This window comes from Pelobates fuscus, chromosome 1 (assembly GCF_036172605.1).
Source record: "Pelobates fuscus isolate aPelFus1 chromosome 1, aPelFus1.pri, whole genome shotgun sequence".
NCBI classification, from domain to species: Eukaryota; Metazoa; Chordata; class Amphibia; order Anura; family Pelobatidae; genus Pelobates; species Pelobates fuscus.
The window spans coordinates 484839031-484865312 of record NC_086317.1 but is presented as its reverse complement, the minus strand read 5'-3'; the positions used below and the strand labels follow the sequence as shown (position 1 = coordinate 484865312).

The window sequence follows — 26282 nt, the reverse complement described above, 5'->3', positions numbered from 1 at the left end:
TTGCAAAAAAAATTATTTTAAGGCATATTAAGGATAGTGACAACTGTTGTATAACTTGAAACCCCAACACTTCCCCTTTTTTTTCTTCTGTACCCCATTAAGTTTATGAAAATAAAAATTGTCAAATTGGAAAAAAAAAAACTATACATATTACAGATTATGGCCTTGATTTAATGATTTTGGATAAGCTTTTCGAGCGATCACAAACTTTTCAGATTATTTACAATCATGGAGAATAGAGAGTGCACTCTTTGAATTCTATGGTTTTACATATCAGACATAATAATCTGTTCTTTAGCAGGTCTTAAAATTAGGTAAAACCAATCTCCGATGAACCATAAAACATGATATATTACACAGTGTCATATTTATTTAACAAAAATAAAGTCAAACTGGAGAAGTCATGTGTGAAAAACTAAGAGCCCCTCTGCTGCTCGCTTAGGAATTAAGAAGCAAAGTATGAGACAGGTGTCCTTAATTAATTATCAGCAAGTGTGACCACCTCTATAAAAGCCAAAGTATTTAACTAATTTTAAAAATAGATGATTGTTTTTATGTCCTGATATGTAAAACTACGGAATTCAACGATGTCAGACATTTTGTGATAAGAAGAATACAGTATTATTACAAATAGCTATGAAGTAAATCAGTTTCAGTTATATGGTATTAATATAAGCCAAACAGCAACCATTTTGCAATTTGGTAAAATAAAGGAACACATTTTTTTCTCGCTCTCTCCTGTTCATGGAGGTAAAGAAAAGCTGTTAGTTTAACATGTATCTAAAGTGGAGTGCTAAAGTCTGGTAAGTCTGAGATGCTTAGGTCTTGTTACACGACCATTATTTTGTCTCAATAGAATCTTCGAATGGAATGTGAGAAGGGGGGTAAATCTGCCCATAGACTTAACACTATAGTCTCCAAAACAACTTTAGCTTAATGAAGCAGTTTTGGTGTATAGATTATGCCCCTGTAGTCTCACTGCTCAATTCACTGCCATTTAGGAGTCAAATCACTTATTTCTGTTAATGCAGCCCTAGCTACACCTCCCCTGGCTATGATTGACACAGTCTGCGTGAAAGAAAACAAATGTAATTTTCATTCAGCGGTTACTTAAAAAAAATGTTTTATCTCCTGCTCTGTAAATTGAACTTTAATTGTATACAGAGAGGCTCCTTAGAAATACTAAATTAAAGACTGTGCAGTTAAGGAAGTGTAAATGAAGGTATCTGACTTTTTTCAGTTTTGTGTTAAAGGGATCCTATAGTGCTCTTGGAGTATAGTGCTCCTATCCTATAGTGCTCCTCGGTCCTGAAGGGGTTAAAACCCCTTTAGCCACTTACCTTAGTCCAGTGCCGGGCTCCCTTTGCGCTGGTGACGTCTCCTGCGCCGCCAACGTCAGCTCCCAAATGGAGCCGAATGCACATTACCCAATGCTTTCCAATGGGGATCTTATTTGACAGAGGAATCCGTGAGGATGTCCAGCGCCGATAAGTGCGATTTATTCCATGTAAATCGTGGAAGCGGCCTCTAATGGCTGGATTAACCCTTCAGTGTAAACATAGCAGTGGGGGACTTGGAGCCCATACCACTACATTGAGCTGGTGGGGGCAAAGGGAGGTGTTAAACATTCCATAATAGTAAGGGCTGCGCCAATTTTTATAAATTAATATAATGAGCAGTGAAAATCACAACATAAAATAAGTAAAAATCACAACAGGATACTAAAAAATGCCTGCAGTATCCTGCACTCCAAGAAATCCGAGGTGGGGATCATACCACCAGCGCTGTTACCAAGGAGCAGTTAGCCTGCTCTTTGCTATGGAGTACTATTTTAGTTATTATATATACTGTTGTTTTTATTCAGTGAGCACTATTAGTTGTCTCTTTTTACCCTCTTTCCTGAATGTGGACCATACCCCAGACGGAAGAAATCCACAACATATCCCATAAACGGGGATTATACCTCTGTACGCCTTTCACACTAGAGCTAGTTATAGCTTTACTAAATGTGAGTTTACTCCCATTTATTTCATCTATATACATATTGGACCGTTCATATTGCACTATTGGTTCTTTTTATCTGGTTTTTGTCTTTCATATGAGTGGATTCATCCAGAAAAAGACACTGAGAATATTACTCCCGTTTAAGCACTTTATTCTATATTTGGTCTGAGTAAGATCCTTTTTATTACGGATATTTGGAGTTTTTACTTATTTTATGTGTTTTGATTTTTTTTAATTATTCTTTATTTTGTTTTGTGCAAAAGATCACAAACTGGCTTGCACTGCCGTAACAGCATGAACTAGCCCATAACCATTGTACGTTTGGAAACAGGAACATTGCAGGTGAGGGATATTGCACTTTTTTTTTTTTTTTTTTTAGAGAAACATGGTAAGGCAGTTAAGCATAAACATCAACATGAGCGGTGACATTGGTTACAAGAAGTGGTACAGTACTTTGGGAAAGACACCACTGTTTAGGAAAAAAAAATAGTTATGATATAAGCAATTCCGTGAGGATAGTCAGACAGTGGGTCCTACACTCTGTCTCCCAGGACTACGTCTATTGACTGATAAAAGTTATATCACTGGGCCAGTAGAGTGAAGTGTGACTAAGGTTCTAGTGGAGCATACAATGTGATACAACAGCAATAATATATTACCCCGTAGGGCATTCTAGTGGTTCCCCCATGGGGACTTGGAGTAACAGGTGGAAGTTTATCACTTTGGAATCTTGTGCCTGTTAAGGGAGCCACTCCCTACCAAATGATTAAAGAGAGGTTTGCAGAGTGGTTCCCCAAGGGAGTCGGTAGGAAGGGCGGGTGTAAGGACGATTTAAAGTGAGTGGAGGTGCCTGATAGGCATTCTCTAGTGGGCTATAGTTATAAGCAGAGTCCGAGGAGTGTGAGCGGACCGGTGTTTCTCGATCTCGGCTGTTAAAATGGGGTGGCTGACTAGTGGAGACAAGGAGGCTCTGTTCCCATGTTGTGATTTTTACTTATTTTATATTGTGACTTTCACTGCTTATTATTTGTTATAATAATTGTCGCAGCCTTTACCTCTATTTTTCGCACTATCTTTGTTTCCGAAGGGTTTGGAGGGATCTCCCTTCTAGGGTCACTGCCCATCTGTTAATTAGCTCTTACTCTCTTTTTTCTGTTGTTCATTCCATAATAGTAGTAGGGGGTCTACAAACCTACATAAGCTATTTGCTTACATTTACTTTTTCAATGTGGCAGATGGCTATCAAACGCTGGCCTCCTGCCTCCTAATTAACCCTTGCATTGCCAATAAATATGTAAGTATTTGCACATTGGCTGCTAGGGTTGCCAGCTGACAAATAGTACTTACAATGATTGCTCTCTTGATAAATGCATTATTTGTTAAGGTTCATTCTGCTGGGTCCATTCAGTCACTATTCAGTTTAAAATGAGTACTGTTTGAATCTTCCAAATGCTGTATTATGTAAAGGATTTGTATGTGAAAACAACGATTTTAATCTGCACATTGAAAGCACCCAGGTGATCGCAGCATATTTGCTCAAGATGACTTAAATTCAACCGTATTTGTTTTTAGAAAATATGAGAATTGACGTTGCAGTTGGATTCAGTCATTTTCTATATCATTCTATATGCTGTGGTGAAGTACACAGTCTGTTTAGTGAATAATCCAGACTGTGTACTTCACCACAGCATATAGAACATTTTCTTACACTCCCTCTTCAATGTGCTTGACTTACGATTCCATATCGGAAAGGCAGGAAGGTAGGAGGAGACAAAAGATATGCATTTTGTGAATTTAACACTTACCTGTCCATTCAGCTGGAAGTCCATCTCTGAGACTTCATCCAAGACACTTGCAATCACCTCCACCTTCTTATCGATCACTTTCTCAAACAAAATTCTGCTGCTAGCAGAGATTGGTGACCTTGGTGGATCCGAATACGAGAGACATAAATCAAAAGAATTAACCTACTGGATAAAAATATATTGGTCAAGCAGTGTCCATCATGAAAGGAGTGTGGATATTTTGGTCTCTTGGTCAAAGATTGTTTTTGCTTTTAAATGTGATAAACAAAAATACTCGGACAATTAGCGACTACCTTACACTTCACAGCACCAGTGGCACCAATACACACAGGTATATATACACAATAAAATAGTTCAACACACACCATCCTGGTATACACATGAGATATATGTACAATAAGAGTGTTCCATACACACCATCCTGATATACACAAGGGGTATATCAATAATTAGAGGGTTCCACACACACCATCCTGATATACACAGGAGAAATACATACAATAAGAGGGCTTCACACACACTATTATGATATACACAGGGGGTATATGTACAATAACACCATCCATGTTCCCTCTAAGGTGTGTGCTTGTACACCTTTTTGAGGGAGCGCAGACATGGTACACATTTGCACAAAAGGTTTTTGGCGCAGCGAGGAGATGGTCAAAGGCCTGTCACAGGGGGCCCGGGGAGAGGAGAGAAGAAGGTAGGTGGAGGAGCGCTGATGAGGTGTTCCTTTCTGCTCCCTCGCACGCGCCCTCTGAGGTGATGCCTGGAGACAGTCTAAGACTTTATGCCAGCCCTGGCATCACAAAGGGCGCGCAACGGAGCAAAGAGAAACTAGAAGACTTCATGGGGGAAAAAAAAATTGCCACAGAATCCTAGGGAGACTATCCCCACTGGACACCAGGGAGAGAACCAACAACCGCTTTCCTAAAGGGAGACCAGCTGGGTGAGCCTAAAAAAACAATACAACAAGAAATAAAATCCATTTGTGAGTGTGTGTGCTAGAATGTGTAAATGCGTTTGCCAGTGAGTAAGTGTTTCAAATCAGTGCGATTGTGTCTGTCATTGAGAGTGTGTCAGTCCAGGAGTGTCTGCGTTTCAAATAAGTGAGATTGTGGGTCTGTTATTGAGAGTGTGTTAAGTATTAAATGGATACTATAGTCACCAGAACAACTGCAGCTTAATGTAGTTGTTCTGATGAGTATAATCCCTCCCTGCAGGCTCTTTGCAGTAAACACTATTTTTTTCAGAGAAAGGACTTTTTAACGTATATGCTGCCTTTTCAGACAAAAGGCTGTGTTTACATTAGAGCCAAAGAATGCCTATAGTGGCCAATTATCAGACAGCCACTGCTTCCTGGGGCAATGCTGCATGGAGACGCTGAACGCTCCCTATAGAGATGCACGGATTCAATGCATCTCTACGAGGAGATGCCGATTGGCTAGGGCAGCATTTGGCCCAGCTCACTTGGCTGAGGTCATCAGAATTCTGATATCAGCCAATCCATTGCAATCCTATGGGAAAGCATTGTGATTGGCTGAGATCATCAATGACAGACACAATTGCACTGATTTGAAATGCTCACTGACAGACACACAATAACAGTTTTCTTATTATTTAAGGGGGGCCAGTGGCCCTACATGTGTTTTTAACCTCTAGTGTCAGAAATACACATTTATGTTTCAGACCCTTTAGTACTCCTTTAACCCCTTAAGTACCAAACTTCTGGAATAAAGGGAATCATGACATGTCACACATGTTATGTGTCTGTAACAGATCCCTACCAACCTCTGGTGGATGTGAAACAAACAAGGGGATTACAACTTACACATCCATTCGTTCCATTCCTCTGTTCGTCTGGTTCCGTGCGAATTTCACGTGTAATGCAGAGGTGGCCGCCATTTCGGGACTTTCCACGTGTTCGCGGCCATCTTGTGTGCGAACAGCGGTGTTTGCCTGTAACCGCATGGAACTGAAAACGGATACGCAAACAGGCGAACACCGCTGAATCCTCCAGACCTCCATAAGTTCGTACGGAAACTACCGAACGTCCCCTCGTTCGGTAGTTATATGCAATCATCTATGGGGATTCCAGCGAACCCCGCGATTCGCATGGATGGCCAGAGTATCATACCTTTTTACCGTGCGAACGGAGACCGACCGCAAGGCCAAAACTCATGGAACTAATTTCGGCTAGTTGGTCTGTGCAGTCGGTCAAAACTTTGGAACGTTGTATCTCCCGAACTGTACATCCGAATGGGGTGATTTTTGGATATATTGTCCCCCTGAAGGAGAGCTATCCAGCGCTACCGGATTTAAAGCTGTACCCCCTGTTTTTGGGGTACATCCAGAACTGGTGGAAAAATGTGGACATTGTAATTGGGTTATGTAGTTATCTGAGGGGAGGAGACGTGGGGGTGTTACCATCTGTATTATTGGTTGTTTTCATCCTCCCCCTGGGAGTGTTCTGTGTGTATCTATTTCTAATAAAAAGCAGGCTGGGTGTTCCAGTCCTCAGTTCTTCTTGACCCTTCAAAACGTAGCCTCGTCTCGTTCTTGGAAGGGGATTATTTGGGAATATTATTCTGCTCCTGTTTACAGCTGAACCTGCTCCTCACTCTGGATATCGTGGATGGGATTACAGCAGCCTACTTCTCCACAGCAGCTTGCAGGGAAAAAGGACGTCTTCAACGGCAGAAACCCTCTCTCTATCTGGGTAGCCGTTACATTGGTGGCAGCGGTGGGATGGTTCTTTTGCCCAAGGAGCAAGTGCTGAATGGAGTCTCAGTATGCCAAGCTGAAAAGACCCACACTGAAAGATCTATTGGAAAATCGTGGTAGGAGTGCTAGTAACAGACCAAGGAGAGAGCTGATAGCTGACCTACTGGAGCTGGACGAAATGGATAGATCCATGGAGGTAACTGAACCTATTGCACCGGTCAGCGAGAACGATGTACTCACTGCTATTGTACAGCGAAGATTAGCATTATATCCGGAAAAGACCACGGAGCTATTAGACAGACTGTTCAAGAACGCAAAAGAGGAGATCGAGACTAAGAGGAGGCAAGACACGGAACATGTATTGGCGCAACAAGCTAGTACACATATAGTTCCTACTCCTCCTCCCGTTGCTGCAGGGAGGAAAATACCATTTACTGCATTTAAAGCGTTTGCAGAAAATGAGGAAGAGATTGATGGGTATTTGGCAGATTTTGAGCGGCAGTGCTCACTGCACCAGATACCCCCAGACCAATGGGTTACTATTCTGGCTGGGAAACTTTCAGGAAAAGCAAATGAGGCTTTTCGGGCACTCACGGCCGAAGATATCACACAATATCAGCGGGTGAAAGCCGCACTACTCACCCGATACGCAGTCACCCCAGAGGCGTATCGCCGTCGCTTCCGGGAGTCCAAAAAGAAGGCAGCGGACTCCCACATGGAATGGGCAAACAAGCTACAAAGGGTGGCATCACATTGGATGCAAGGGTGCAATGCTAACACCGGAGAAGAAGTGCTACAATTGTTCTTGATGGAACATTTCTTCCAAGATTTGGCGGCAGATACACAGGATTGGGTGAGAGATCGCCGCCCAGCCAACTTAAATGAGGCAGCACGACTAGCAGACGAATATGTGGAAACGAGAAAAGTGAGCCAAGGTACTACGCGACCAGCACCTAGAACAGAGGCCCGCACCCCAACCTACGCTGCACGCACAGAATTCCGGGCCCCGGTACCCCCAGGACCTCCACGTCCTCAAGGGTCTAACAACCAGCCCCGGGAATCCTACAGAGTGACGTGTCATCGCTGCGGCAACCTGGGACATATTGCCCGTGTTTGCCCGTTGGGATCAGCCAATAATAATTGGAGGCGCACATCTAACACCGAAAGCCCATCTTCACGCCCCGCTGCTGCTCATTGCCTGGAAATTGAAGGGAGCCCTGAGGAATGCCTGGGAATATTATATGAGGCCAACCCCATACAAGCGGCTTCCCCAGATAATCGCCAGCACCACCGTCAGGAGGTGCGTGTAAATGGACAGATAGCACAAGGCCTAAGGGACACTGGCGCTACCATCACTTTAATACAAAAGCATCTGGTGAAACCAGAGCTTGTGTCTAACCGTACTGTTGCTGTTCGGGTCGCAGGGGGGGCTGTTTTTCGCTTACCCACCGCCCGGGTACACTTGGATTGGGGAGTCGGGTCAGGAAAGACCACGGTGGGCATTATGGACAACCTACCCGCTGAGGTCGTGTTGGGCAATGATATTGGCCCTCTAGCCTCGGCCTTTTTACCCACTACTGCTGCGGCTTGCCCCGTGACCACCCGCTCACAGACCCGTATCGAGGACGATCCGCCAACAGGTCGGGAGACCCAGGTAAGCCACCGACAGACACCTAGCAATGACACTACAGATAGACCGCTAGCTTGTGACACCCCAGAGGAGTTTGGGAGGGAAACTAGACAGGACCCCACCCTCCGAAAGTACCGAGAACTAGCTGACAATAGAGGGGATGAGCGGGAACGTTTTATATGGGAGGGGGACCGATTATACAGATTAACCGAAGGCAGGAAGAGAGGCTGTGCTCCTTCGCAGAAGCGCCAATTAGTGGTACCTAGAAAGTACCGATTGGAGCTTCTCCGAATTGGCCACGACATTCCGTTAGCAGGACATCTAGGGGGTAACCGCACAACCTACAGAATCACTCAGACCTTCTTTTGGCCAGGAATCTCGAAGGACGTGCGCCGTTACTGTAGCACGTGTGATGTATGCCAGAGGGTGGGGAAGAGAGGGGATCATCCGAAAGCTCGACTGTCCCCTATGCCTGTGATCGAGGAACCATTTAGCAGGGTGGCAGTCGATCTAGTAGGACCCCTACCTAACCCCAGTCCCTCTGGTAAGAAATACATTCTTACCGTGGTGGACTATGCCACCCGCTACCCAGAAGCCGTCGCTCTGACGAATATCCAGGCTGACACTGTCGCCAGTGCGCTAGTCGGGATATTCACCAGAGTAGGATTTCCCCAGGAAATCTTGTCGGACAGAGGGACCCAGTTTACCGCAGACTTAACCCAGCAGTTGTGGAAGGTCTGTGGTATTAAGCCCCTACTTAGTTCACCGTACCACCCCCAGACTAACGGTCTCTGTGAACGCTTTAATGGTACCCTAAAGCAATTGCTACGGACCTTTACGGCGGAATACAGAGACTGGGAGCGATTTTTGCCACACCTCCTGTTTGCTTACCGGGAGGTACCGCAGGAGTCCACTGGGTTCTCTCCCTTTGAACTGCTCTATGGACGGAGGGTGCGAGGCCCTCTCGACCTCATCCGAGAGCACTGGGAGGGAGAGACGGAACACGAAGGTGTCCCCATCGTACCATATGTGCTAGAAATGCGGGACCGTATGGAACAGTTAGCCCGGATGGCCCGGGATCATCTCCATGCGGCCCAGGGTCGGCAGAAACATTGGTACGATCGGAACGCTAGGCTGAGAACATTCCAGGTAGGACAGAAAGTTCTAGTACTTAAACCCGTTCGAGGAAATAAATTGCAGACCTCCTGGCAAGGCCCCTACAAAGTAGTAGCCCAGGTCTGTGACACCACCTATATCATTGCCAGTAGCAAGGACGAAAAGATACAGAAGTCCTTTCATATAAACCTATTAAAGGAATACCAAGAACGGCCCGAGGACATAGCCGCCATATGCATCCCCGCCTCTGAGGACCCTGACAGTCTCCCCATCCCTGATCTATTAGCCAACCCCGAGTCCAAAACGCTGCTTAATACAGTACAGCTAGGGGAGCGATTAACTCCCACAGAACGAGAACAACTCCAGCAACTACTAGTTGAAAAGAGATTAACCTTTTCCCAGGAGCCAGGTTACACACCTGTAGCGACCCATTACGTAGAAACCCCAGGCCAAGCCCCGCTCCGACAAACTCCCTATAGAATTCCCGAGGCTGTAAAAGAAGAGATGAGGAAGGAGATTCAGGAGATGTTAAAACTAGGGGTTATAGAGCCATCCGACAGTCCCTGGGCATCTCCCGTCGTCCTAGTCCCCAAAAAGGACGGGACGACCCGGTTCTGTGTCGATTACCGACGCCTCAACGACCGAACTGTGACAGACGCATACCCCATGCCCCGAGTAGACGAGCTATTGGATCGCATTGCCAGGGGACGCTATCTGAACACCATTGACTTGTGCAAGGGGTACTGGCAGATTCCCCTGGCCAAGGACGCTATCCCTAAGTCGGCGTTTGTCACCCCGTTTGGCCTGTACCAGTTTAAGGTCATGCCTTTCGGGATGAAAAACGCCCCAGCTACTTTTCAGCGCTTAGTGGACCGCCTCCTTGATGGCTTCCAGGACTTCGCTTGCGCATACCTGGATGACATTGCGATCTATAGCGAGACTTGGGGGGAACACCTACAACACATAGAGACTGTGTTGGATCAGATTAGGGCCGCCGGCCTAACTCTAAAGCCGGAGAAGTGTAACTTTGGCATGGCTGAAGTCCAGTATTTGGGACACCGGGTGGGGTGTGGGAAACAACGACCAGAACCCGCTAAAGTAGAGGCCGTAGCCAATTGGCCCACACCCCACACTAAGACACAAGTGTTAGCATTTTTAGGGACGGCAGGGTACTACAGGAGATTTGTCCCTGACTACAGCGCCATCGCCAAACCCTTGACAGATTTAACAAAGAAGAATTTACCTAGAGTAGTCCTGTGGTCTCCCGCCTGTGAAACAGCATTCCAAACCTTGAAACAAGCCTTGATCAATGCACCTGTCTTATCTGCCCCCGTCCCTAACAAAAGATTTGTCGTCCACACAGATGCGTCCATGTACGGACTGGGGGCAGTGCTAAGCCAGGTCGGCGAAGACGGGGGCGAACACCCTGTCGCGTATCTCAGCAGAAAACTGTTACCTAGAGAAGTGAGTTACGCGGCAGTGGAAAAAGAGTGCTTAGCCCTGGTCTGGGCCCTAAAGAAATTAACCCCATATCTGTATGGTCAAGAATTCACCTTAATTACTGATCATAACCCCCTTGTATGGCTGAACAGAGTAGCTGGAGATAATGGACGCTTACTGAGATGGAGTCTCGCACTACAGCCATACAATTTCTCCATCCAATACCGCCCTGGCAAGTTTAATGGGAACGCGGACGGTCTGTCCAGACAAACAGAACTATTGCCCTAACAAAGGACCGGACAGCCCCAAGTTGACCCGAAAAGGATCAATCCGGGTCTGCCGGAGTGTTCCACAAAAGGGGAGCAGTGTAACAGATCCCTACCAACCTCTGGTGGATGTGAAACAAACAAGGGGATTACAACTTACACATCCATTCGTTCCATTCCTCTGTTCGTCTGGTTCCGTGCGAATTTCACGTGTAATGCAGAGGTGGCCGCCATTTCGGGACTTTCCACGTGTTCGCGGCCATCTTGTGTGCGAACAGCGGTGTTTGCCTGTAACCGCATGGAACTGAAAACGGATACGCAAACAGGCGAACACCGCTGAATCCTCCAGACCTCCATAAGTTCGTACGGAAACTACCGAACGTCCCCTCGTTCGGTAGTTATATGCAATCATCTATGGGGATTCCAGCGAACCCCGCGATTCGCATGGATGGCCAGAGTATCATACCTTTTTACCGTGCGAACGGAGACCGACCGCAAGGCCAAAACTCATGGAACTAATTTCGGCTAGTTGGTCTGTGCGGTCGGTCAAAACTTTGGAACGTTGTATCTCCCGAACTGTACATCCGAATGGGGTGATTTTTGGATATATTGTCCCCCTGAAGGAGAGCTATCCAGCGCTACCGGATTTAAAGCTGTACCCCCTGTTTTTGGGGTACATCCAGAACTGGTGGAAAAATGTGGACATTGTAATTGGGTTATGTAGTTATCTGAGGGGAGGAGACGTGGGGGTGTTACCATCTGTATTATTGGTTGTTTTCATCCTCCCCCTGGGAGTGTTCTGTGTGTATCTATTTCTAATAAAAAGCAGGCTGGGTGTTCCAGTCCTCAGTTCTTCTTGACCCTTCAAAACGTAGCCTCGTCTCGTTCTTGGAAGGGGATTATTTGGGAATATTATTCTGCTCCTGTTTACAGCTGAACCTGCTCCTCACTCTGGATATCGTGGATGGGATTACAGCAGCCTACTTCTCCACAGCAGCTTGCAGGGAAAAAGGACGTCTTCAACGGCAGAAACCCTCTCTCTATCTGGGTAGCCGTTACAGTGTCCTTAAAGGGTTAAAGGTACACTATAGCCACAAGAACAACTACAGCTTAATGTAGTTGTTCTGGTGAGTATATTCCCTCCCTGCAGTCTCTTTGCAGTAAACACTATTTTTTCAGAGAAAGGGCAGTATTCACATTTCAGCCTAGGGATACCTCAACTGGTGGCGATTCCTGGGGCAGCGCTGCACAGTGTGACTGACATTCAGTGTCTCCACCCTCTGCATTGATTTAATGCATCTCTATGAGGAGAAGCTGATTGGCCAGTGTGGCTTTTGGCTCTGCCACCTGCCCCACCTCCTTGGCAATTTCAGACAATCCAATGCTTTCCTGTGTGAAAGCATTGTGATTGGCTCACATCATCACTTCTGATGATGTCAGTCAAGGAGGCAGATCATGGGCAGAGCCAGCACCAGCAGACTGGAATAAAGATACGTTTTTACAATATTTAGGAGGGCAAGGGGGGGCCAAGAGGTTTGTGTTCCTGACCCTATAGCGTTCTATTAATGTATAGGTCGCCATTTATTGGACAAAGAGCTCCTTTTATAAATCTATGGGTGACATTTCTCCATATAATGTTTGCTCTTGGCATCTGCTGAATTGGGTTGTTTCTCATGTGTGCTTGAGATATATCCCATCATATCAAGATACATTTTTTAAAAAGAAGCATTAATATGTATGTCATCATTTATTGGGCAAAGGGCTTTCTTTGCAAGTTCTATGGGTGACCTGACATCTCTCCTCCTCTCCACATAATGTTTGCTATAATTGTGTCAGCTGAATTTGATTTACGTGTAAGAATAATTTATTACTGTGACAAAACCCCTGTTTTGTGAATACCAGGACCCTTTATTTCATATGCTGTTCGTGCATTTAGCACTATTCTATTCCCTTTTATTAAAACCGAACAAACTACTGAACAGACAGACCACACGCAATGGGAGGGTGCAGCTTATTAACCTCCCAGAAGCTGTGGTTAACCACAACTATTTGACGAACGGCTGAGTGGTCGCCGTTCGTATGAACGAACATGTGGTGGTGGCCATCTTAAACTGACGAACGCCCAGCGGTGTTTGGTCGTCGACTGCAAGGAACTATTTTCGGCCACTGTTTCTCACGAACACCGCTGGGACTACCAAACTTCCATATCTTCGTCTCCGTTTACATGAACGCCTCGTCGTTCGGTACATTCATAACCCACAAAATGGACCGACCCAGATAGCTAAATAAATGGAGCTACTTCTGAACAGATTTCTAATGAACAGTCGGTGAAAAACTCTTTGGCTCCATGGTGATTTAACTGTGTTCGTGGGATCGGAGTACTTTTCGGCTATATTGATCGCTCAGATCCAAGCTATCTGGGGAGAGGTTGAATGTGTGGGTTTCGTTCAGTAAAATATAAGTCATGTATTTTAATGTATTTTGTTACCTTTGTAAAATGGAAATATTTTCGCTACCTGGAGATAATGGAGTTTACTACAGCCACTTAACCACTTTATCTCCAGGATAGAGAGGAGGGATTTCACTGTTTATGTGGGAGTGTTTTATATTGTACTGTATGATGATTGGTTACTGTAACTTGTGTTTCAGTCCTCCACAAAGTCCCTGTGGGAGTATCCCTTACTGGAGGACCTGCATAAAATGCCAACCTGTGGCCACCATTAAACAGATTGTTTTACCCCTTCATGAAGTCCTAGCTCATGTTTGGGGGATTGGGAGCTATAACTCACTACACCTTCAACTACACTTGGATTTTGGGAGATACTGCATGGATATACTCAGCTGGAGTATAAGGGATCTGTTACAATTGCATATATATCACTATTTATGGGACTGCATTCACGGTTTCTGCCCAAGTTGGGGAATTAACATGCTTTGAAATAGGGAAGTGCTCATGCCATTGTACAGAACACTGGTGAGACCTCACTTGGAGTATTGTACGCAGTACTGGAGACCGTATCTCCAGAAGGATATTGATACTTTAGAGAGAGTTCAGAGAAGGGCTACTAAACTGGTTCATGGATTGCAGGATAAAACTTACAAGGAAAGGTTAAAGGATCTTAACATGTATAGCTTGGAGGAAAGACGAGACAGGGGGGATATGATAGAAACATTTAAATACATAAAGGGAATCAACACAGTAAATGAGGAGACTAGATTTAAAAGAAGAAAAACTACCACAACAAGAGGACATAGTCTTAAATTAGAGGGGCAAAGGTTTAAAAATAATACCCGGAGGTATTACTTTACTGAAAGGGTAGTGGATGCATGGAATAGCCTTCCAGCTGAAGTGGTTAACACAGTAAAGGAGTTTAAGCATTCGTGGGATAGGCATAAGGCTATCCTAACTATAAGATAAGGCCAGGGACTAATGAAAGTATTTTTAAAAATTGGGCAGACTAGATGGGCCGAATAGTTCTTATCTGCCGTCACATTCTACAGGTGATATTCAAAAAATTAGAATATCGTGCAAAAGTTCATTTATTTCAGTAATGCAAAGTAAAAGGGGAAACTAATATGATATAGACGCATTACATGCAAAGCCAGGTAGTTCAAGCCGTGATTTGTCATAAGTGTGATGATAATGGCTTACAGTTCATGAAAACCCCAAATCCACAATCTCAGTAAAATAGAATATTGTGAAAAGTTGCAATATTCTAGGCTCGCAGTGTCCCATTCTAATCAGCTATATAAGCCATAACCCCTGCAAGTCTCTCAGTCTGGTTCAGTAGGAATCATAATCATGGGGAAGACTGCTGACCTGACAGTTGTGCAGAAAACCATCATTGACACCCTCCATAAGGAGGGAAAGCCTCAAAAAGGTAATTGCCAAGGAAGTTGGATGTTCCCAAAGTGCTGTATCAAAGCACATTAATAGAAAGCTATATGGAAGGGAAAAGTGTGGAAGAAAAAGGTGCACAAGCAGCAGGGATGACCGCAGCCTGGTCATAGGGAAAAGGCCATTCAAATGTGTTGGGGACTTTCACAAGGAGTAGACTGAGGCTGGAGTCAGTGCATCAAGAGCCACCACACACAGACTGATCCTGGACAAGCCGCTCCTGAACAACAAACAACGTCAGAAGCGTCTTACCTGGGCTAAAGAAAAACAGACCTGGTCTGTTGCTCAGTGGTCCAAAGTCCTCTTTTCTGATGAGAGCAACTTTTGCATCTCATTTGGAAACCAAGGAGCCAGAGTCTGGAGGAAGAATGGAGAGGCACACACTGCAAGATGCTTGAAGTCCAGTGTGAAGTTTCCACAGTCTGTGTTGATTTGGGGAGCCATGTCATCTGCTGGTGTTGGTCCACTGTGCTTCATTAAATCCAGGGTCAACGCAGCCGTCTACCAGGAGATTTTGGAGCACTTCATGCTTCCTTCCGCAGACGAGCTTTATGGGGATGCTGACTTCATTTTCCAGCAGGACTTGGCACCTGCCCACACTGCCAAAAGCACCAATGCCTGGTTCAATGACCGTGGGATTACTGTTCTTGATTGGCCAGCAAACTCGCCTGACCAGAACCCCATAGAGAATCTATGGGACATTGCCAAGAGAAAGAGGAGAGACATGAGACCGAACAATGCAGAAGAGCTGAAGGCCGCTATTGAAGCATCCTGGTCCTCCATAACACCTCAGCACTGCCACAGGCTGATAGCTTCCATGCCAAGCCGCATTGAGGCAGTAATTGCTGCAAAAGGGGCCCAAACCAAGTACTGAGTCCATATGCATGCTTATACTTTTCATAGGTCCGATATTGTTCTATGTACACTCCTTGTTTTATTGATTGCATGTAATATTCTTGTAGCGGAGCGGCAGGGGTTAATCCAAGGGCTCTCCGCTGGTAATCAGGATTCAGCATACAGAAGGCAGGACACACAGCATAATTCCCATTCCCAAGGACCAGACGACATAGCCTGGGAGTCAACTGACTAATTTTTATTCACGGCTACAGGAGTTAACGGTCAACTGTTAAATGTTCTGCAATATGACCTAAAGTGGCTAGGTTTGCCACAATGCTCCTTTTATGACATTCTCCCATGCAAGGGAGGTACAATCGGTTCTCAAACAGAATGGTGATTACTGTTCGAGAACCGATTGCCTTGTTCACATACAGCAAAATAACGAATCGTTCATAGTAAAAGTCTGGAATACCGTTCTTTTACATAGGAAAAAGTATTTTTACAGTCTTTTGTGGCTACTTCTGCCACAATTCTAATTTACCAAGATTGTGGATTTGGGGTTTTCATAAGCTGTAAGCCATAATCATCGCACTTATGACAAATTGAACTATCTTGCTTTGCATGTAATGCGTCTTTCTCATATATTAGTTTCCCCTTTTACATTACATTATGCATTACTGAAATAAATGAACTTTTGCACAATATTCTAATTTTTTGAGTATCACCTGCATATACCAGCAGCTCTTTAAATACTGCAACCAAGTGTAGCCAAGTGAGCCAGCACAGACTTGAAGTAAGAAACCCTGTAGCTGCTTATCCACGTACCAATTTAATAAGTAGAAAAACAGACTTATTTGGCTAATGTTTCACGAAATGCAGACCTAAAGAGCCTGAAGCAACAGAAAAGTGGTAAATACAGGATTAACAGGAATATGGCAATAAAAGTTTTAGGAGCGATAGTGCTTATAACAGACCTCTAAACCAACCAACCATTCTGACTAAAGAAACCAACCTCAGTCAGGAAAATAATTGAACATATAAAAACAGTAATTGGTACCAATCAATATTGTACAAGGCCACAAGGTGGCGACATTAGCCAAAAAATCTCACTATCTGGCATATGAAAAGCTGACACCAGCCTAAATGAAGGGAATAGCAGTGCTATGAATGAAAGTGCCGAATGCAGCACGAAATAGGGAGATGCCCATGAAATGGCCCGCACATTTGGTGAGGGATTAATCTACCGAACCGCTTGTTTGGCTAAACGAAAGCCGGTACGCGGCAAGTATCAAAGGGGATCCCTTTACATGTCGGGAACCCTGCGTGTTCGTGGGGGGGTCTAAATGACTTAACTTGTTGCCGGGGAACCCAGGAGAGTCGGAGGCTACCCTAGTTAATGGTACAGACGGTACCAGTCACCCGTCTGTCAACTCACTGTTAAGCCAGGAGACAGTCTCGTGGAGCAGCTAGGCGCCCAACAGAGGCAGGACCTTGTATAGCGATCCTCTCACCCTGGATTAACCCAAAAGTGAAGACACAAAAACGGAGCGATACAGAGGAGGAGTCTAGTGCCTGATAGGGGAGTTTTTACATCAGGACTAGCTGCTCCCACAACTCCAGGCTCTGCCTTTACACACACATTTTTATTTTTTTTGCCAATTATGTTTTCTCTTATTGTATTTTATTATTTACACATTATTAATTTCTTATATGTATTTACTCGGATTCATGTTAATTTTTTCATGCTCAGATCAACTATATTTATTATTATCGTATTATTTCAGTTATCAATTTCTATTGGATATTTCTCTTTCTCCAAGACTGATATGCAAGATTAAATAATCCCTTTGTTGTATTGACTGCAATTAAGGAATATGACACATTACATTTATCATGTACTTGACACACATTTTACATCAGTATTCTCTTTTTTTCTAATAATCTATTAGTTATGTACTATCTAAACTAGTACTTTATTGTAGCTCTTCGGCTTCCATCGTCTATGGACCCAAAGATGATGTCATGAGTGTGGTAATCTAATCCACCATTCAAAACTTAGAGGGCGCTATTTAAATCTTTACAACAGGGATTTAGTTCCCTTCTGAAGAGCCGCTTACCGGCAAAACGCGTGTCCGGGCTTACTCTTGATACCTCCACTCTTTAAGTTCTCTCAGACCTCGCTTATGTTATAACTCATTTATATTGTATTAGTGTAGAGTCTGATAGTGGGAGATAACGGGATTTTTAATATCTTTCCTAGACTTTCCGGTCTTACATCAGGATCAGACAGCAATGTGTCCATTATTCACACTTCATGTTGGATTTTATAACTGTTACATTAACTTGTCGTTGAAGGGGTTAAAACCTCCATGTTACCCCCTCTCCTTCTCTCTCCCTCCATGTTGCACCCTCTCCTTCTCTCTCCCTCCATGTTACCCCCTCTCCTTCTCTCTCTCTCCATGTTACCCCCTCTCCTGCTCTCTCTCTCCATGTTAGCCCCTCTCCTTCTCTCTCTCTCCATGTTAGCCCCTCCCCTTCTCTCTCTCTCCATGTTACCCCCTCTCCTTCTCTCTCCCTCCATGTTACCCCCTCTCCTTCTCTCTCTCTCCATGTTACCCCCTCTCCTTCTCTCTCTCTCCATGTTACCCCCTCTCCTTCTCTCTCTCTCCATGTTACCCCCTCTCCTTCTCTCTCTCTCCATGTTACCCCCTCTCCTTCTCTCTCTCTCCATGTTACCCCCTCTCCTTCTCTCTCTCTCTCCATGTTGCCCCCTCTCCTTCCTTCTCTCTCCCTCCATGTTACCCCCTCTCTTTCTCTCTCCCTCCATGTTACCCCCTCTCCTTCTCATTCCCTCCATGTTGCCCCTTCTCTCTCCATGTTAGTGTAATTGTCTGTAATTGTGACAGCATTGTATTAAAGATCCAGTATCCTCCCTGCTGCTCACTAAGTAATGAATGGCTGCATTAGCGGTCACTGAGGACAATAATAACCCCCTCTCCTTCTCTCTCTCTCTCTCCATGTTACCCCTTCTCCTTCTCTCTCTCTCCATGTTGCCCCCTCTCCTTCTCTCTCCCTCCATGTTGCCCCCTCTCCTTCTCTCTCCCTCCATGTTGCCCCCTCTCCTTCTCTCTCCCTCCATGTTGCCCCCTCTCCTTCTCTCTCTCTCCATGTTACCCCCTCTCCTTCTCTCTCTCTCCATGTTACCCCCTCTCCTTCTCTCTCTCTCTCCATGTTACCCCCTCTCCTTCTCTCTCTCCATGTTACCCCCTCTCCTCTCTCTCTCCATGTTACCCCCTCTCCTTCTCTCTCTCTCCATGTTACCCCCTCTCCTTCTCTCTCTCTCTCCATGTTACCCCCTCTCCTTCCATGTTACCCCCTCTCCTTCTCTCTCCCTCCATGTTACCCCCTCTCCTTCTCTCTCCCTCCATGTTACCCCCTCTCCTTCTCTCTCCCTCCATGTTGCCCCTTCTCTCTCCATGTTAGTGTAATTGTCTGTAATTGTGACAGCATTGTATTAAAGATCCAGTATCCTCCCTGCTGCTCACTAAGTAATGGATGGCTGCATTAGCGGTCACTGAGGACAATAATAACCCCCTCTCCTTCTCTCTCTCTCCATGTTACCCCCTCTCCTTCTCTCTCTCTCTCTCTCTATATGTTACCCCCTCTCCTTCTCTCTCTCTCTCTCTCTCTCCATGTTACCCCCTCTCTCTCTCTCTATGTTACCCCCTCTCCTTCTCTCTCCCTCCATGTTACCCCCTCTCCTTCTCTCTCTCTCTCTCCCCATGTTACCCCTCTCCTTCTCTCTCCCTCCATGTTACCCCCTCTCCTTCTCTCTCCCTCCATCTTACCCCTCTCCTTCTCTCTCCCTCTCCATGTTACCCCTCTCCTTCTCTCTCTCTCTCTCCATGTTACCCCCTCTCCTTCTCTCTCCCTCTCACCATGTTACCCCCTCTCCTTCTCTCTCCCTCCCTCCATGTTACCCCCTCTCCTTCTCTCTCCCTCCATGTTACCCCCTCTCCTTCTCTCTCCCTCCATGTTACCCCCTCTCCTTCTCTCTCCCTCCATGTTACCCCCTCTCCTTCTCTCTCCCTCCATGTTACCCCCTCTCCTTCTCTCTCCCTCCATGTTACCCCCTCTCCTTCTCTCTCTCTCCATGTTACCCCCTCTCCTTCTCTCTCTCTCCATGTTACCCCCTCTCCTTCTCTCTCTCTCCATGTTACCCCTCTCCTTCTCTCTCTCTCCATGTTACCCCCTCTCCTTCTCTCTCTCCATGTTACCCCCTCTCCTTCTCTCTCCATGTTACCCCCTCTCCTTCTCTCTCCATGTTACCCCCTCTCCTTCTCTCTCCATGTTACCCCCTCTCCTTCTCTCTCCATGTTACCCCCTCTCCTTCTCTCTCCCTCCATGTTGCCCCTTCTCTCTCCATGTTAGTGTAATTGTCTGTAATTGTGACAGCATTGTATTAAAGATCCAGTATCCTCCCTGCTGCTCACTAAGTAATGAATGGCTGCATTAGCGGTCACTGAGGACAATAATAACCCCCTCTCCTTCTCTCTCTCTCCATGTTATCCCCTCTCCTTCTCTCTCTCTCCATGTTACCCCCTCTCCTCTCTCCCTCCATGTTGTCCCTTCTCTCTCCATGTTAGTGTAATTGTCTGTAATTGTGACAGCATTGTATTAAAGATCCAGTATCCTCCCTGCTGCTCACTAAGTAATGAATGGCTGCATTAGCGGTCACTGAGGACAATAATAACCCCCTCTCCTCTCTCTCTCTCCATGTTACCCCCTCTCCTTCTCTCTCCCTCCATGTTACCCCCTCTCCCTCCATGTTAACCCCTCTCCTTCTCTCTCCCTCCATGTTAACCCCTCTCCTTCTCTCTCCCTCCATGTTACCCCCTCTCCTTCTCTCTCCCTCCATGTTACCCCCTCTCCTTCTCTCTCCCTCCATGTTACCCCCTCTCCTTCTCTCTCTCCCTCCATGTTACCCCCTCTCCTTCTCTCTCTCCCTCCATGTTACCCCCTCTCCTTCTCTCTCCCTCCATGTTACCCCCTCTCCTTCTCTCTCCCTCCATGTTACCCCCTCTCCTTCTCTCTCCCTCCCCATGTTACCCCCTCTCCTTCTCTCTCCCTCCCCATGTTACCCCCTCTCCTTCTCTCTCCCTCCCCATGTTACCCCTCTCCTTCTCTCTCCCTCCCCATGTTACCCCCTCTCCTTCTCTCTCCCTCCCCATGTTACCCCCTCTCCTTCTCACTCCCTCCCCATGTTACCCCCTCTCCTTCTCTCTCCCTCCCCATGTTACCCCCTCTCCTTCTCTCTCCCTCCCCATGTTACCCCCTCTCCTTCTCTCTCCCTCCCCATGTTACCCCCTCTCCTTCTCTCTCCCTCCCCATGTTACCCCCTCTCCTTCTCTCTCCCTCCCCATGTTACCCCCTCTCCTTCTCTCTCCCTCCCCATGTTACCCCCTCTCCTTCTCTCTCCCTCCCCATGTTACCCCCTCTCCTTCTCTCTCCCTCCCCATGTTACCCCCTCTCCTTCTCTCTCCCTCCCCATGTTACCCCCTCTCCTTCTCTCTCCCTCCCCATGTTACCCCCTCTCCTTCTCTCTCCCTCCCCATGTTACCCCCTCTCCTTCTCTCTCCCTCCCCATGTTACCCCCTCTCCTTCTCTCTCCCTCCCCATGTTACCCCCTCTCCTTCTCTCTCCCTCCCCATGTTACCCCCTCTCCTTCTCTCTCCCTCCCCATGTTACCCCCTCTCCTTCTCTCTCCCTCCCCATGTTACCCCCTCTCCTTCTCTCTCCCTCCCCATGTTACCCCCTCTCCTTCTCTCTCCCTCCCCATGTTACCCCCTCTCCTTCTCTCTCCCTCCCCATGTTACCCCCTCTCCTTCTCTCTCCCTCCCCATGTTACCCCCTCTCCTTCTCTCTCCCTCCCCATGTTACCCCCTCTCCTTCTCTCTCCCTCCCCATGTTACCCCCTCTCCTTCTCTCTCCCTCCCCATGTTACCCCCTCTCCTTCTCTCTCCCTCCCCATGTTACCCCCTCTCCTTCTCTCTCCCTCCCCATGTTACCCCCTCTCCTTCTCTCTCCCTCCCCATGTTACCCCCTCTCCTTCTCTCTCCCTCCCCATGTTACCCCCTCTCCTTCTCTCTCCCTCCCCATGTTACCCCCTCTCCTTCTCTCTCCCTCCCCATGTTACCCCCTCTCCTTCTCTCTCCCTCCCCATGTTACCCCCTCTCCTTCTCTCTCCCTCCCCATGTTACCCCCTCTCCTTCTCTCTCCCTCCCCATGTTACCCCCTCTCCTTCTCTCTCCCTCCCCATGTTACCCCCTCTCCTTCTCTCTCCCTCCCCATGTTACCCCCTCTCCTTCTCTCTCCCTCCCCATGTTACCCCCTCTCCTTCTCTCTCCCTCCCCATGTTACCCCCTCTCCTTCTCTCTCCCTCCCCATGTTACCCCCTCTCCTTCTCTCTCCCTCCCCATGTTACCCCCTCTCCTTCTCTCTCCCTCCCCATGTTACCCCCTCTCCTTCTCTCTCCCTCCCCGTTACCCCCTCTCCTTCTCTCTCCCTCCCCGTTACCCCCTCTCCTTCTCTCTCCCTCCATGTTACCCCCTCTCCTTCTCTCTCCCTCCATGTTACCCCCTCTCCTTCTCTCTCCCTCCATGTTACCCCCTCTCCTTCTCTCTCCCTCCATGTTACCCCCTCTCCTTCTCTCTCCCTCCATGTTACCCCCTCTCCTTCTCTCTCCCTCCATGTTACCCCCTCTCCTTCTCTCTCCCTCCATGTTACCCCCTCTCCTTCTCTCTCCCTCCATGTTACCCCCTCTCCTTCTCTCTCCCTCCATGTTACCCCCTCTCCTTCTCTCTCCCTCCATGTTACCCCCTCTCCTTCTCTCTCCCTCCATGTTACCCCCTCTCCTTCTCTCTCCCTCCATGTTACCCCCTCTCCTTCTCTCTCCCTCCATGTTACCCCCTCTCCTTCTCTCTCCCTCCATGTTACCCCCTCTCCTTCTCTCTCCCTCCATGTTACCCCCTCTCCTTCTCTCTCCCTCCATGTTACCCCTCTCCTTCTCTCTCCCTCCATGTTACCCCTCTCCTTCTCTCTCTCTCCATGTTACCCCTCTCCTTCTCTCTCTCTCCATGTTACCCCTCTCCTTCTCTCTCTCCATGTTACCCCCTCTCCTTCTCTCTCTCCATGTTACCCCCTCTCCTTCTCTCTCTCCATGTTACCCCCTCTCCTTCTCTCTCCCTCCATGTTACCCCCTCTCCTTCTCTCTCCCTCCATGTTACCCCCTCTCCTTCTCTCTCCCTCCATGTTACCCCCTCTCCTTCTCTCTCCCTCCATGTTACCCCCTCTCCTTCTCTCTCCCTCCATGTTACCCCCTCTCCTTCTCTCTCCCTCCATGTTACCCCCTCTCCTTCTCTCTCCCTCCATATTACCCGCTCTCCTTCTCTCCCTCTCCATGTTACCCCCTCTCCTTCTCTCTCCCTCTCCATGTTACCCCCTCTCCTTCTCTCTCCCTCCATGTTACCCCCTCTCCTTCTCTCTCTCCCTCCATGTTACCCCCTCTCCTTCTCTCTCTCCATGTTACCCCCTCTCCTTCTCTCTCTCTCCATGTTACCCCCTCTCCTTCTCTCTCCCTCCATGTTGCCCCCTCTCCTTCTCTCTCCCTCCATGTTACCCCCTCTCCTTCTCTCTCCCTCCATGTTACCCCCTCTCCTTCTCTCTCCCTCCATGTTACCCCCTCTCCTTCTCTCTCCCTCCATGTTGCCCCTTCTCTCTCCCTCCATGTTACCCCCTCTCCTTCTCTCTCTCTCCATGTTACCCCCTCTCCTTCTCTCTCCCTCCATGTTACCCCCTCTCCTTCTCTCTCTCTCTCCATGTTACCCCCTCTCCTTCCTTCTCTCTCCCTCCATGTTACCCCCTCTCCTTCATTCTCTCTCCCTCCATGTTATCCCCTCTCCTTCTCTCTCTCTCTCCATGTTACCCCCTCTCCTTCTCTCTCTCTCCATGTTACCCCCTCTCCTTCCTTCTCTCTCCCTCCATGTTACCCCCTCTCTTTCTCTCTCCCTCCATGTTACCCCCTCTCCTTCTCTCTCCCTCCATGTTGCCCCTTCTCTCTCCATGTTACCCCCTCTCCTTCTCTCTCTCTCCATGTTACCCCCTCTCCTTCTCTCTCTCTCTCTCCATGTTACCCCCTCTCCTTCTCTCTCCCTCCATGTTACCCCCTCTCCTTCTCTCTCTCTCCATGTTGCCCCCTCTCCTTCTCTCTCTCTCCATGTTGCCCCTTCTCTCTCCATGTTAGTGTAATTGTCTGTAATTGTGACAGCATTGTATTAAAGATCCAGTATCCTCCCTGCTGCTCACTAAGTAATGAATGGCTGCATTAGCGGTCACTGAGGACAATAATAACCCCCTGACCTGGAACCAGGAATAACCTCAATAAACACAATGAGACCCAGAACTCCCAGCCTTACCCTCCGCTCCCAGCGGCGCAGACATATGACGTCACTGAGGGCAATGGAGCTTACCGGGTGAGGAGGGGGCGGTGCCTGCGAGCTCAACTGATTAGCCAGGAAATCCTCTTTCTGAGACCGGAAATTACATCACGGAGAGTGACCCGCACGGCGCCATGATGGATGAGGGCAAAGTTGCTTTTAATCAACAATCAAATTTAGGTAGAGAGAATGAGAGGGGGTAACAAACCTGGGGTGACAAAAAAAGGCCTATGGGGCTGTGAGAGGGGATTAGGGGTACAGTGACACAGGGCTGGGGGAGGGGTTAGGGGTACAGTGACACAGGGCTGGGGGAGGGGATTAGGGGTACAGTGACACAGGGCTGGGGGAGGGGTTAGGGGTACAGTGACACAGGGCTGGGGGAGGGGTTAGGGGTACAGTGACACAGGGCTGGGGGAGGGGATTAGGGGTACAGTGACACAGGGCTGGGGGAGAGGATTAGGGGTACAGTGACACAGGGCTGGGGAGGGGGATTAGGGGTACAGTGACACAGGGCTGGGGGAGGGGGATTAGGGGTACAGTGACACAGGGCTGGGGGAGGGGGATTAGGGGTACAGTGACACAGGGCTGGGGGAGGGGGATTAGGGGTAGTGACACAGGGCTGGGGGAGGGGGATTAGGGGTAGTGACACAGGGCTGGGGGAGAGGATTAGGGGTACAGTGACACAGGGCTGGGGGAGGGGATTAGGGGTACAGTTGATACCGGAGAAACTGACGGAAGCGAAGCACAGAGAGATGGACACAGGTTTCTTCAGGAAGGAAGAGATTCTTTATTGGATCACCGATCGGGACTCAGAGGGATTAACGTCACCAAAATACAGCAAGTTCTGAGCCCCGGACAATAGTGCAGGCTCCTTATATAGGCACATAACTCCTCCCATATTAAGCTCCACCCGCACATTCTCTTAACCAATCAACACAAATAAGAATTAACTTCCTGCTTGACCGCATGGCTTGTCCAGCACAATGGAGGTGGGGGAATACTACATCCTGTATTCTTGCACATGCTCCGTACACTACTGATCGTATCTTGCCTCGTGCAACCAACTGATCGATACGTCAGCATATGCACGTACACATGCCACGTGGTAATCTCGGCCTACTAAATTTATTTTTACCGAGATTCCACCACATTCCCCCCTTTGATGCCTCTTGATATTTCACAATTACTTGAGGCATCACTTAACCTTGGTTTGCATACACCGCAAGTTACCTTGAACCAGACCAGACTTATCTTATGATGTGAATCTTCAACACTCATCTTCCTGCATTGGTTCTCCCTGATCTAGAGCCCTATACTTATAAATCGCCATTATCTGTGCAGCAGCCTTCCTCTCTGCTATATTTTCTATCAGGCTTCGCACAGACCTAACTACTAAGGGTATAAGACACGGCAGGAGTAGACACAACATTAAAATCAGTAGGACTCCACCTACCACTGCCTTAAGCCCTCCAAACCACTCATACCAGCTACCAAACCAACTACTTGGATTATACCCTTTCCATACCTGAGTAGGCACATGCGCTAGTTTAACCATATGGCTAGTAAGCTCAGCCATTGCTTGCCCCTCGTCATCTATTTGAAGACAGCAATTGCTCAGGTTAAACTTCCCACATACACCTCCCTCTACTGCCAAAAGGTAATCCAAGGCTAATCTATTTTGGTAGACTGCTGTCCTCATCCTGGTGTTATGCTTTGCTAGAAGATTGAGCGCTTGTGATGTCTCGTTAGTAATAATCTCAACCACCGCCTGTAATCTTATAATACGGTTGAGCATATAAATAGGGGTTCTGTAACCAAAGGTACCATCCTCAGCCCACGTGGCTGGCCCATAATAATCTATGATACGCTGGGGAGGCCATTCATTATCTTCCCAGGCGCCTATCTCTATGGGTCCCCTTTTCTTCCTATGATTCACATCATACACTTTAACACCTAAAGTCTCACCTGTTTCAATCGGTAACAAGAAGAAGGATGGTTTGAGCATACCCAACACACATGCCCCTTCCCAGTCCTGTGGCAACTCCGAATAGGCTTTCTCACCACAGA

General features: G+C 47.4%; 1 protein-coding gene across 4 annotated transcripts in view; it reads right to left on the bottom strand.

The window, feature by feature from the left end:
- LOC134573014 (gastrula zinc finger protein XlCGF26.1-like) overlaps positions 1 to 26282 on the bottom strand; it is a 430963-nt gene that overhangs the window by 25068 nt on the left and 379613 nt on the right. The window contains exons 1-2 of one of the 4 annotated variants that reach the window (XM_063432384.1): positions 24195 to 24234; positions 3810 to 3974 (exon numbers count right to left, since the gene is read on the bottom strand). The exons of 2 other annotated variants lie outside the window; for them this stretch is intronic. In XM_063432384.1, coding sequence (XP_063288454.1) covers positions 3810 to 3833 — 24 coding nt within the window. In that variant the 5' untranslated portion in view covers positions 3834 to 3974; positions 24195 to 24234. Of the gene's footprint in view, positions 1 to 3809; positions 3975 to 24194; positions 24235 to 26282 lie in introns of those variants that run through there. One more of the 4 variants, XM_063432375.1, reaches the window with a different exon arrangement.